The 14,960-nt window shown below is 34.9% G+C and overlaps 1 protein-coding gene across 1 annotated transcript; it reads left to right on the top strand.

Annotated features, from left to right (window-relative positions):
- The first annotated feature begins 1,245 nt into the window (after nt 1-1,245).
- On the top strand, nt 1,246-3,375 carry LOC103407940 (receptor-like protein 2). Its single transcript, XM_070819671.1, has one exon. It carries the CDS (start codon nt 1,246-1,248, stop codon nt 3,373-3,375), a length of 2,130 nt encoding a protein of 709 aa, XP_070675772.1.
- Nucleotides 3,376-14,960: the final 11,585 nt, after the last annotated feature.

Genomic DNA, 14,960 nt, shown 5'->3' on the forward strand with positions numbered 1-14,960 from the left:
CTTATACCTTCACGTTGAATACTTTTTTTTTTCTTTTCGTTTTCCTTTAAAATGTCTTGATATGATGTGAGTTATACAATCTAACCCATTCCTAAATATCAGATGAGCCTATAAATACTTTATTGATATTATGCAACATCATTTCATTTGTTATGTATTCAAGACTTAATGCAGGGTGATGGCAACGCATATACACGGAATGTTGAAATTTGAGCACATTCCTGTAGCGACGAATCTTTTGTTATCTTGCATGCTATATACGACACTCAAAAGCTTTAGAAGGACAAGCTCATCCCTGCAATGACGAATCTTTTGTTCTCTTGCATACTATATACGGCACTTAATGGCTTTAAAAGGACAAGCTTGACTCGTCAAGACTGAGGAGCTTTTCTTTAATTTAAAAAATTAATTAAAACTAGGGAACTTTAACGAAAAGCGCCCGGTACTGTTTACTTTAACGAAAAACCACATTTTTACACTAAAAAGTCAATCCTGTTACTATTCACTTTACCCTTTATTTTGTCCTTATCATTAAAACTCAAAGTTTTCAAGCTCTTTTCATTAGTTTTCCTTTAAAACTAAGGTGTACAGTAAACTGATTATAGTAAATAGATAGACGATTCTTAACACTTTTATCGAATCTACTCATTTGTTTATATAATTTGATGATAAAATATCTCTTATGTTATTGATTTTTTTTTTTGTTTTGGTAGAGATGATCTTTACATAATGATTTACAATACCAATGAATAAACATGAAGATCTGTAAACTGTCCGTGTACTAAATTGAGGAGCCAAGTTAATTTACATAATAAATTTTTATTCAAGTCGCAATTTACACGAATCTAACTTAAAACGTTTCACTTATAAATAATAAGAAATACTAGTGACAAAACAATTTTATGGTTTCTTCTTCTTCCTTTTTATTTCTTTTTTCTTTTTTTTTTGGTAACGAGCAACATTTTAGTCTTTAGTTGTGCTTAGTTATTTTCATGTGTGGCCCCATGTTATAATAAGTCATGACGGATTAACGTCTTCACTTTTTAGTTTCTTTCATGCCATGCAAATTTTCTTCAAACGTACATTGGGGTTTGAATAATTCAAAGCTAAAAGGAAACAAATAATCAAAACTACAAAAAAAAAAAAAAAAAAAAAAAACACCGTCATGCACCTTTGGTTGCTCATATATATATATATATACACACACACGCAAACCTGTTATTGTAAGCAGTATCTAAGTTAAAAATGGCTTATGGCTTCCTCCTCCTCCTATTATTTGCTTGCACTATATTTACAACAAATGTTCAAGCATGCAACCAAACTGAACGCATCTCTCTATTAGCTTTCTCCCTCACTCTATCTTCTTCTTCCGTAAATTGGAGTAGTTCTGTTGATTGTTGTCGTTGGAACGGCATCACTTGTAATCAAGAGGGTTGGGTCACCCATTTGCTCTTACCCTCCAAAGGGCTCACAGGAGGTATGTTTGTCTCATCACTTGGAAATCTCACACATCTCACCCACTTGAACCTTTCACACAATTCACTTTATGGTGCACTTGAAACCAAATTCTTCTCATTCTTAAAGCACCTTGAGATTCTTGATTTGAGCTATAACCTACTTTCCGGAGAGATGCCATTTTCTCTACCACAAATAAATATTCAGACAATAGATTTGTCAAGCAATCACTTCTACGGTGCGATTCCATCTTCTTTCTTCCAACAAGCTTGGAATTTGACAAGTTTCAATGTCAGCAACAACACCTTCTCTGGGCATATCCCATCATCTATTTGTCTCCGATCGCCTCCTTCCATAAGAGTATTGGATTTTTCCTCCAATGAATTTAGTGGCAAGCTTTCTTGTGGGTTTGGCGGGTGTTCCAAATTGCAAATTCTTCGTGCTGGTCACAATAATTTGTCGGGATCACTCCCAGATGATATCTATAATGCTACCAAACTTGAGGAACTTGCATTACCTCTCAATTCACTAAATGGAGCCATTAGAGAAAGAATCACCAACCTCACCCACCTCACATTCCTTGACTTCTACTTTAATCATCTGAGTGGTGAGCTCCCTCTCAATTTCGGGAAGCTGTCCAAGTTGAAATTCATGAATCTTGATCTCAACAGCTTACAAGGCAATTTGCCCCCATCTTTGATGAATTGCACAAACCTCGTTGAACTACATTTGGGATTCAATTACTTGGAAGGAGATCTCACCATGCTTAATTTCTCCAAACTCAGCCACCTTAGTAAACTTGACCTAATAAGGAATAACTTCAGTGGTTTCTTGCCAAGACGTCTTTACTCATGTTGGTCCCTAAAAGCAATTCGTTTGAGTGATAATCCTTATTTAAAAGGAAAAATACAACCTGAGATCCTTTCATTGAAATCCTTGTCCTTTCTATCGCTTCGTAGTGTACAATTGACCAATATCACAGAGGCAATGAAGATATTAATGCGTTGCAAAAGTCTTCAAACACTCTTCCTTAGAGGTTCATTTAACCAGGAGGCAATGCCAACTGATGATGTCATGGTTTATTTTATTGGATTCCGGAAGCTTCGTGTCTTGAGTTTGGCTAATTGTGGGTTCACTGGTCAGATACCTAGATGGTTATCAAACCTAAAGAATCTAGAGATGTTGGATTTGGGTTTTAATCAAATCACAGGGTCAATTCCAAGTTGGTTGGGGACTTTTCCAAAACTCTTTTCTGTGGGTCTGTCATGCAACAAAATTTCAGGTGAAGTTCCAAAACAACTTTTCGGATTACCTATGCTAATGATGAATGCATCTCGAGCAGACAATTATGAATTCGAACTTCCCCTCATTGGCGGCCTAATAAAAAATCCAAGTTTTATGGCGCGTAGAACGTCTAACCTGCAAGGAATGATAAACCTAGGGGGCAATAACATTAATGGTAGTATACCTATTGAGATTGGTCAATTAGGGCTTCTTTGTGAGTTGTATCTTGACGACAACCACTTCTCTGGCAACATTCCTGAACAAGTATCTAATCTAAAAAATTTAGAGATTTTGAACCTCTCCATGAATCATTTGTCAGGAAAAATTCCCTCATCAATGACGAGCCTTAACTTCTTGAAAGAATTTAACGTCTCGTACAATAATCTCGAAGGACAAATACCGACGGGCACGCAGCTTCAGAGCTTCAGCACTTCTGCATTTGAGGGGAACCCTAAACTTTGTGGTGCTCCACTTCCAAATGTGTGCGAAGAAATTGGTGCAGATAATAAGAACAAAGTCAACCAAGATGTGGACAATGAAGGCGACAAGCTTCCTTGGATTTATATCTTTGCAACCCTAGGTTTCATTGTTGGATTTTGGGGAGTTTGCGGTTCTTTAGTTCTTAAGAAGACATGAAGGTAGGCATATTTTTGGTTCCTTGATAATGTATGAGTGAAGATGGCAGTGTGCATGCCCAGGCTGAAAAGAAGGTTTAGGGACTAGATTCTACTTTTCATTATATATTTTTCTTTTTCAATAAAACTATTTGGATACACAAAATCAACACACTTGGTGACACACTCTCTAATAGAGTGGAATCTTATCATTGTATGTGGACTGCAGTTGTATGAGGGAGTGTGTAAACAAATGTGTTAATTGTGTATATCCAAATAGTATGACTCTTTTAGGTTTTATTTGTTTGTTTTCATCATGATGTAAGGATTGTTCTAATATATAATAGTTCAATGAAACTATTTGGACACACACAATTTACACAACTGTAGTTGAGACTCAATATTAGGAAACTCACCTAATATTTGTAAGAATCCTAGTTTAGTTGTGACAATTTTCACGTTGAATACTTTGTTCTAATATATACAGTTTCTTTAAAGCTTTTCCACAACTGTAGGAAGTTAGGGATCATTCTTTGTAATTTTAAAAAAATTTGGTTCCAATTCATGATTTAGCATCCAAATTGAAATAAATTGAATACTTCTTCGTTCTTTTCTAGTCTCTCGTTAATAGTATGACATTCGAGAAATATTGTTGGTACCACGTTGATATTTCGTACGAATGTATGGTGTTAGTTTGAGGTTGATATTCCCTATTAATGTATCTAATTTCAATCAGATGTCCTTTAAACTTCCACTAGACCCTGAAGAAATTTTTTCGTATGTCATAAATACAGTCTAGTATACTAAGTGTCATAATAAAAATGGTTTGAGATTTTTTTTTTTTTTCAAATATCCAATCACTTGTTATGACGCTTAGTGTACTAAATCGTGTTCCCAACACACTGAAAAATCTCTCGTAAATGTTTACAAGTGCAACACTGGGCTAAAATTTTGTGAATCCAAAGCCCATCAAAAGGGAGAAGCACATATTTTTCCTATCAAATTAAACACACTTGGCCTTGTACAGTTTGTGCAGGGGGCCATGGCCGCCACCAGTTTCGTAGCAGCGTCGATTGTCTGAAAAGCAGTTGTGGCTTTTGCTCTCTCTCATCCTCTTCTTCCTTTAAGCAACAAGCTCTCCTACCAAAGGACTCTTATCTCTTTTCCTCTCACTCCTCGCATAAGTTCATCAAGTTCTTTTGAGCTTTTAGTTGGATACTAGTCTGCTAATTGATCATTTTGTAATTTGATAAGCCAATATTATACTATATATTTTGGGAATTATTATTGGCACTCTAAAAATTTCATTTTACACTTCAAACTTTCTATAATTATAAGGAAAAATGCGCTTGTGAGGAGTGTATAATGAATTTTTGGAGTGCTAATAACATTTCCCTATATTTTACTCTAATCTTAGTATTAATCTGAAAAATTTCAATTTTTGTTACATAAAACCAGACATAATTTTTTTACTTGAATAAAACCAATTGACTACGCTCCACACAAACAAATTTATTAATTATGTTTTACTTCACTCATTGTACATTTTAATGCCTAAAATACCCTTAATTACATTTTTGACCTATACAATTAATTGTATACGGATTAAAAGGTGGATTAATGATTCTTGAAAAGACAAATAAGCATTAATGTGTCTTCATAGTGTGATTCCATCACTATACATATATGTATGTCTATATAAGGGAAGATCCGTGACGTCACATATTTTTTACACAAGTTTTAGACCATTAAATTTAAAGAAAAGTAATGAAAAATGTTTGAAAATTTTGAGTTTTAACGATAAAGACAAAATAAAGGGAAATGTGAATAGTACTATGATTAACTTTTTAGTGTAAAAATGTGATTTTTTGTTAAAATGAACACTACCGGAAGCTTTTCGTTAAAATTTCCTTAAATTTATACACTTTTAATAGTTGACATGTAATCTAATTAGTCCAATTAATTTCTTTTATTTAAAAAATGGATTGGAAATAAAATTTTAAAAATCTTTTAATTAAGATTTTTATATTCCCTCTCACCTCATTAATTGTGTTTCATTAATTTTCTCCCTTTCTTATTGGACTCTTTCTTCTCCTTTTCCCTCTTCATCGTTCATCTTACAAGAAAGGGATCTTCTCTAGATCATTTCCACCAAATCCACTACGATCATAAATTTGGATTTTTTGAAATTTGATCAAACGGTTAAAGTTATTATAACTTTTAAAGTGGCCTATTGGTAGTCATTTGATCAAATTTCAAGGATTTGTGATCTTGGTAGATTTGATGGAAGGGATCTGGAGGATCACTTCCCCATCCTATATATATATATATATATATATTACATATTTCCTTTTCTCTTTCTTCTCCATTCTTCCTCCAATGGCCATGCTCCTTTCCAAGTTTTTGGTTTTGTTTTTAAATCTCTTCTCCATTAATTGTTTTTAAATCCTTTCAGACCCGATGCCTTACAGATGCCTTATTCCTTGGAGTTTTTTTTTTTTTTTTTTTTTTTTTTAACACAAACATAATCTCATTCTAAAAAAAAAAAAAACGTTGCAGAACCTAGCCAATTACTAGCAACAGATTAGTGCGTCGAGGAATCACCCATTTATTGAAGAAAAAATTGAAGTGTTTTGCAGCCTACGAGCCTCCTGCATCCCATGATTACCATACCTAATTATTTGGCTGCACAACCCTAACTCAGTGTGAAATATATAGCAATATTAACTCCTTGAGATTAAAAAAGAAAAGAAAAAATTCCGAACATACATCCTGAAAATGTAAATTCAAATAATATGATGCCCAATTTTAGGTTTCTTACCGAACCGTCGGAAAATAGACAATGGGAATGAAGTATTCATTCTTTTTTAAATATATATTCTTCTTGCAGTCATACTTAGAATAGGAATGCAATTGTATAAATCCTAGTAGATTTAAGAATATCTCTTATATTCTTATTAGGAGTTGATTACCTATTAAGAGTTGTAATCCTAAAAGGATAAGGTTTTTACCTATCATACTACAATAAATAAAGGCACAATGAGGTGATACAACACACACCTCACAATTAAATCACTATATTCTCTCTCTTGCTACTGCTGGCCTCTTCTCTCTCTAATCCCTTAGATTAGTTCAATCAAATAGGTTTACAACAATCTTGATGTTTTGCTATTGAAAATATGGATAGAGAAAAAATATAAAGAAATAAAGTAGAGAAGAAAATATCAAATGAGGATGAATGGAGAAGAAACGTCACATCCCGGCCCGGGCCCCCACCATATCCCGGGCTCGACTCCACCGTAGCATGATATTGTCCGCTTTGGGCCTCAACCACGCCCTCACGGTTTTGTTTCTAGGAACTCACGCAAGCAGAACTTCCTAGTGGGTCACCCATCATGAGATTGCTCTCGCGCGTTACTCGCTTAACTTCGGAGTTTTGATGAATTCCAAAGCCAGTGAGCTCCCAAAAGGCCTTGTGCTAGGGATGGATGAGAATATACATATAAGGATCACTTCCCTAGGCGATGTGGGATCTTACAATCCACCCCCTTAGGGGCCCGACGTCTTCGTCGGCACACTTTCGGCCAAGGATTGGCTCTGATACCAAATTGTCACATCCTGGCCTGGGCTCCCACCATATCCCGGGCTCGACTCCACCGTAGCACAATATTGTCCATTTTGGGCCCCAACCACGCCCTCACGGTTTTGTTTTTGGGAACTCACGCGAGCAGAACTTCCTAGTGGGTCACCCATCATGGGATTGCTCTCGCGTGCTACTCGCTTAACTTCAGAATTCTGATGAACTCCGAAGCCAGTGAGCTCCCAAAAGGCGTCGTGCTAGGTAGGGATGAGAATATACATATAAGGATCACTCCCCTGAGCGATGTGGGATTTTACAATCGATCGAGGCATGCTGGCCGTCACGTGAGGGTGACATAGCCATGTGCACATTGCGGAAGCAATAAAGATAAGCAATATACGAATAAATAAAAACCGAAAGCTACTAATGTGCACTTATAAACAGGAAGTGCTAGGAGTGAGATAAATATTCCTAATCAGAGTATAGAAAGTTTAGGTGCAGTCCAGTAGGACAAGTACTAGTTATACAGTACCAGAAGATGTCCTACAAATATTTTATTCTGTCAGAACCGCCGAGATCCTCAATGCCACCAACAGCAAGTCTACCTAAAACCTGGAGGGGCGTAAAACAAAAAATGTGAGTAGGCAAAAACAAAGGTTTTAAGAACACATTTAACTTTCAAAAGCTTTAACCTCACACCGTAAAACATGTATATTTTTCCCAGAAATAGAATATAAATATACATATATATATATATATATATATATATATATATATATATATATATATATATACTCAAAATCATGATTCACATATTCATAATCATAAGTATGCCATGCCAAGATATAAACAGGATAAGTAACTCAGGTGAAAAATAAATTCATGAAAAACATCACATTAGCCGGAACCCCTGCAGAAGTCTGTACGGCTGAATTCATAGCTCATTAGTCAATCTAGCCGAAGTCACTACCAATGACCTATACGGCACTACACTGCACACAAGTTGGAACCACTGAAAAGGTCTATACGACAAGATTGGGTGTAATATAGTTATGCTCAATGCTATGTACTCATGATAGCTATACGATAAATCGCTAGTCACCTACGAGTCGGAACCATCTATGATGGTCTATACGACAAGACTGTGCACCTAAATTGGATCTAAAGTGAGCATATGGTGCGGGAGGTGACATTATAAACAGGCCTGTACTCTATCTCTAGTAATTCACAATCACCCGGGATGCAGGTTTATGAGCTCTATGCTTCTCAATTAATCACAACTGTTAATCACATTCACAATTCATAACTCACATGTGCTTACTTGAGCGTCCACAGCACCACAATTATATATATATATATATATATGCAAACATCATATGAATATTTTAAATATAAAACGTTTGGCATGGCAATTCAAATCATAACTTATTTAAATGCATTTTCTGGGAAAATATCAAGCATATACATATATACTTAAAACCAAAAGCCCACTCACTGGTATGTTGAAGGGTCATAGTCCCCGAGTCGCCCTTGACTATGCTCGTCCTCTGGATAAGCCTCCCCTGAGTTGAGCCCTGAAACCCTAGAAACCCGCCGGAAAAAGCCTCGATATTCCGACAAATCTTAAAACCCGTCGTTCTCGACAATCCGACGTCCAAATTCTTCCAACGAACCATTTCGAGCCTCATGATGACCTCCTTAAGCTACCTGTAAGCTTGAAATCCCCAAAAACACACGATTTTTCGATTGCATGAATAGTGACATAAATCGGGTTAGGGTTTTCACGAGTTTTCGAATAAGTTCTTACCTAAAAATGGTACCATTCAACTCGTATGAACCTCAAGAACACATTGGTGTCCTTTAAACCCTTGATCTGCAAACTTTCGACTATTTTGTTGTTAATCCGTATGGGAGAAAAGGAGAAAGAGTGAGTTTGAGGGAGAGAGCACGGGAGAGAAGAGAGAGAAGGTACTTTTGTGTGTGTGTGGTCCAAATTGGGTCACCAACTAAACAACTAAAACTTTAAAATTTTGATTGAGTCCAAACCTTAGCCCATTTACACACACCACCACCAACCGTTCAAGGGTAATTTCGTCAATTCACGTTATCGATAACTTTAATTCAGGACGGGCTGTGACAAGAAAGAGAGTAAAAGATATGCAAAGAACGCAAATATAGGAAACAGAAGAAAAATAGATTAGGAGAGAATGGAAAACAACTAATTAAAAGGTTTTCAAAGTTTTGATCCCAATGTTTTTTTTTTAACAAACGATATTATCTACATTAGAGGGGAGGGGTGGGCTTAGCCTCACAATGAGTTAGCAATAATGTTATTAAAACTCACATTTCCCGAGAATCGAACCTAAGACCTCTCACTTACAAGTGAAGAGGAATACCACTAGACCGTAGTACTAAGTGACATTTAAATAAAAGAAATTAATTAGTTTACATCTCAACCATTAAGAGTATATAATCTAATGGTCTAAGACTTATGTCAAAATTTGTGTAAAAAATATGGTGTCACAGATCCGTTCTCTCTCTCTCTCTCTCTCTCTCTATATATATATATATATATATATGATGTAATTTAACAGTATGTGGGGAAATTAATAAATGTGTATAATATATGTGCTAATGAATGGAAAATAATTTACCTACAACATAAAGAAATGTTATTTGCCTGAAATATATTTTACATATAAATATAGGTAAATTATTTTACACACATATACATAGATATAGTAATAATAAAATGTGCCTCATATATATTAATAAATGTAAAATAATTTTACAACATATAGACATATTATTCTAGTTAAAGTTAAAATGATGGTGATGGATGATGAGAGGTAGTGGGTACGGTGAGGGAGGGTGGGAGAGAGAGGGAGGTAGAGACACGTGGGTCCCACGCATCATGTTTTTGTAGTAGTTTTTTTTCTCTTCTTGTCCTTATTATATTAAAGTTTTGTCTTTTCATTAAATTTGAAGTACTGTTCATTAAATAAAGTTATTAGGTTATTTTTCGTTAAGAAAAACTATTTACATTAAAGTTTCCTAATATATAATACCCATGCAAAACATGTGGGTGAGTAAGTAAGATACTAATTGCTATATAGATGTTATGCTTCTTCATGGATTTGCTTTTAGAGCATCCTTACCTACCGTGATTTTGGGAATGAGAGTAATATAAGGTACGTAATGAGGATTGATGTCCGGATAACAGTTCTGCCATTGGTAATCATACCTTGATGAAATGTACATGTTTCACAATATGAAATTGACTTCTTTATTCATTTCTTGTGTGTTAGCAAACAGAAGATTTGTTGAGAATAAACATTATGGCATATCTATTGACTGACTACTGTTGCCAATCTAGTATCAAGTGAAAAACAGATTTTAGTTTTGGTCGTTGGTGTCGATTAAAAGCTTTCATTATGAAGCAAACTTTCTATTAATTTCAAAAGAAAACATGATGGGAAGACTTGATAGGGTAAATGGGATTCGGCTTGACATGATTTCTTGGGAGTTTAGTCAACCATTTCTATTAATCTCATAGTCAAATCCTAGAAGTTTAGTCACCCATTTTTGTTGAAAGGGAGTGTGAAATCGGGTACTAGGAGGAATATCCTGAAAATAAAAATTTAACTTTGCACAGTAGACTAGTCAAATGAGCTAGTCAACTAGTTACAAGTTAGTCAATAATAAAAAATGTAGTTGTAGAAGCAAAACTTAACTGACCAATATGTTCAACAAATCAAAATCTGCCCAGATTAGTTTCACGACAAATATCCCCAAGCTTAAACACAATTACATATCAGTCCATTATGCAAACAATAATGACAAAGCAATTATAAATTAAAGCATGTTGGATTGATTAGTCAAGCTCACCAGTCAACTAAGTACGGATTCGTATCAGTTAAACAAACGCAAACCTACGAATCAAACTTAGTTCACAACAAATCGTCCTAGTCAAGAACAATTCAGTTCATTACTCATAATACACAGTGTAAACTTTGAAATCAATTGTACTGACTAGTCAAACGTACTAGTCAATTGAATACAAATTGTTAGGTGTTCAAAAGCATATAAACCAAGCAAACTTATAAAGCTAAAACAAGAAAGTGTGATCTTCAATTATGTTTTAGCCTTGATTCTTAAGTTATATTTACTTGGCTATCAACATGTCAATACTAGCAAACCCTACAACATTTATATCTAGCAATGGTTATTTGGTCATAAAGAATATTATGTAAAGTAATGACCACAAGGAAGTTTTGGCCGGAAAACCCCACCTCTGGGTTAAAAAACCAGAAACTCTCCACTGAGTCCAATCCACTAGTATAATCAAGGTTCGTACTAAAATCACACAAGCTCAATTTCTAGATCCCTATCTACGGAGCAGCTTTACCTTTGTGCAACCTTACCTTACATGAGATAGATTCCTTCGGTCTTCACGAAGTGCCAGCTCCTTCTGAGCTCTTCAACTTGTGGCACCCAGACCAACACACAAACTATGTATATGATGATATGGCAATGATACGCAAATTTGGATTCGATGTCTAGTCAATTTCACCAGTCAAACACTTGAAATATGGAACTGACGAGAATCCAAAAAATAGGTTAGTTCACAGATTTGAAACCTGGAAAAACTTGACCGAAAATAGAAATCAAAATCACAAAAACAATGTTACCCTAATATGCAATGATGTGGGTATTTAGTGCATGAGTGTGATTTTGTGGCTAGGGTTTTCAAGTAAGAACACAAAAGGTAGCTCGAAGCTAAAATCAACTCTTTTCTAAAAATGTAACTCCTAGCCAAAACAAATGAGCATATCAAACAAATTTAAGCAAGCAAATTAAAGATAGGTTTAGAAATAATCAATGAAGAACATTACCCATAAAATATGCTTGATGCTCCTAGGAGATCTGAAATGGAGATGAAAAATAAAGCTTAAAAAAATTTCCAATCTCAAAGCCCAAAAACAAATAAACCCTAGAATGGCTTTATAAAGAGGGCTGAGTTTCAAACAAAGAGAGGGGATGAAAAGCCACGTGTTATGTGTAAAATCAATCTGGAAAGATCTAGGGTTGGAAAACACTCTTGAGGAAAAAGTTGTCAGAAAGCCCATATGGGTTGTCTTAAAATGTGTGCCCAACAAACTTGAAAGCAGCGAGAATTTTGATTAAGCAGAATGAACTAGAAATAATGACGTGAAATGCATATGTATGAACAGACCTTTAATGTAAGAAGTTAAGCTCTTGAAAGAATATTTCCAGCAGCAAAATTCCAAAAGTGACATTGAACCCTAAATCTATCTAGAGCATGTGTGGTACAATTTATAAGATTTGACAAGGAAAGCCAAACAATAATTCTAGACTTCACAATCTTCCCCTTTAGCTTTCCTTGACAAAATACCCCAAGCCTAAAGCTAATTTCCCTCACCCACACTCAAGAGATGACAACAGAACGTATCCTGCAAAACAACAAAACTTGACACGAACAAGTGAAATTTATCATTGTAAAAAGCGTGCAAGGTAAGAACACAACTAAAATTTTTCTTCCCCATTTTGTCATGGTAAAGACAAATGATTTAAAATGAATAGAATTCCAATTTCATCAAACAAAAGAAAGTAATATGTCAAGTGAGCTCAGGACAATAATGTCCAACCACAAACAAAGTATATAAGAACCAACAACAAAGACATAACAACGAAGAAGTTTAAGTACAAAGTACAATTCTCGATACCAAAATATTAAAAGCATAACAACATGTCAATGTAATCTGTTTAAAACACCCATTTGTTCAAGAAAACAAACAATGGCTAAGCCGAGAGTAGCACTATAAGATACAACAAAAAGAAAGTTTCAATTACAAAGAAAATACCATTGTTCGAATAATCAAGAACATTTATTGAACTCCCTCAAAAGCTAGAACTCTTCATAATAGAACTCACCGTCAAAGATATATAGTCACCAAACCCAAACTGACTCGAGACGAGCATAAACAAGGTTTAACAGAAGAAAGGTTCAAATACAACAAAGTCAAAATAGGTCAAGTTTGCCTTAAAAAAATAAACACCCTATAATTAGCACTCTCCTAGACACAAACTCCCTCATAAACCTAGAAGTCTACAAACTAAATGGCTGCACCAAATCAGAAGTAACAAAAATTGTTGTAAATACACAATGCAAGGATAGCAAAAACACAATGGATAAAGAATTAGCAATAGATCATATAAGCATGTCCAAGCAAGGTGAAGTAACGATTAAACAACAAGTAAACGTATGTAAATGAACCAACTCCCCCATAAAGGACGATGGCTTAATTTCCAAGAGCACAAATGACAAACAAGATAACAAGATAATGCAAATGGTATTGAATGAAAATGGTGCAATGAGAGAATAAGAGCAAACCAAGAACATATATATATATATATATATATATATATATATATATATATCTCTCTCTCTCTCTCTCTCTAAAATAAGGTACAATTCTCCGTTCCAACCAATAAAAGTACATGGCATGATCAAGGAATATATTCAAGGCAACCATCAACAACCAACACAAGAGTAACATAACCAAGTACAACATAATGAGAGTTTTCAATATACAAATAATCCACTGTCACAAGAAAATGAACTCTCCCATAAAAAGTGCTCTCCTAGGATACTGAACACTCACAAACTCACTCCTCTATAACATGAAATCTTAACAAAATACTATACTCTCCCAAAATGAGTGTTCTCAGAATGCACATGACTCCCCTGTAATACCCAGATGTGAAGATGGAGAACAAGGCACAATATCAGCACAAAGTGATAGAATGAAATATATGAGCACTTAGGAGATACTCAGACTTAGTGATGACAAGATAGTCATATGGTGAAAACCTGAAAGATGTTTTTGAGATGATTCCATGTCAAAAATAGATAAGAGCATTCCTTGAAAATTGACAATCCCAAATGACTTAAGTAACACTGAAATTTTTCACTCTTCCGACAAGAATAAGTTACTCGTCAAATAAGGAAACATGTCCATTTAAAAATGGTTTTGTACAAAAGCACACAACAATGTACCCACACAATTTGGACAAAAAAATGAGATCAAGGAAGATATGCATAACCTCAACACTAATAAACTACAGCTAACGAGACAATCCACAAAGGAATTGAAACATATAGTTTGAATATCTATGCTCCCAAGGTATGATTAGCAATTCAAGAACTTGAGAAATAAACATGCAGTGCAACTCTCAAATGACAATTCTTCAAGGGCATACATGGATAGTAATATTAAGATTAACACATGCTCATGATGTAACGATGATGTGTCAAGGTATAGGAAGAGGGACATGTGATAGCCTTTTTGAATTCATAGCTCTATGCCACTAGGCACAAAGTTAATTCAAAGGCTAACCAAACTTTTAATAATCTATTAAGCTTAAGAAACATCACCCTCTTCATAATATGAACAAGGGACAAGACTCACAAAAAGCAAGACACAAGCCTTGAAAGAAAGTGAACTTTGGGGAGGAACTTTGTGAGGCACCAATTTGAGATATGCCAAGGTCATTTGAATGAAAGGTGAATATTTATGAGACACCATTTGAATTTTACAATTTGAATTCAAGACCTGTAGAGTGGATCTCGAAGCACAACCTCATGACATTGCATGGAAGGCCAAAATGATGGGATTTTCCTATTTTTGATGGTACATGATTTTTTTTCGAAGGCACCCATCTCATACAACACTCTCTCATTTTAATTTTTGTTTTGATTTGGAGAGAGCACAAAAAAGAAGAAGAGAAGTGACACATGGTCCAGATTATAGAGTAAGTAAAGTCACTACAACTTAATCAAGACCAAAGTGAACTTAACCTCAAATCAACCCAAGCTTTTGTGAGGTAAGAAAAATGATTGTTCAGAGGCTATCTGAAGTAGGGAGAACCTTTGACATCATAGTGGAAAAATTATCCAAGGTTAATCCACAAAATACTAACAATGTATGACAGTTAAGAGATGC

Source organism: Malus domestica, chromosome 03 (assembly GCF_042453785.1).
Source record: "Malus domestica chromosome 03, GDT2T_hap1".
Taxonomy (NCBI): domain Eukaryota; kingdom Viridiplantae; phylum Streptophyta; class Magnoliopsida; order Rosales; family Rosaceae; genus Malus; species Malus domestica.

What these genes read in the sequence shown, in the direction of transcription:
- LOC103407940 (XM_070819671.1), top strand. Translation starts at nt 1,246, where the DNA reads ATGGCTTATGGCTTCCTCCTCCTCCTATTATTTGCTTGCACTATATTT.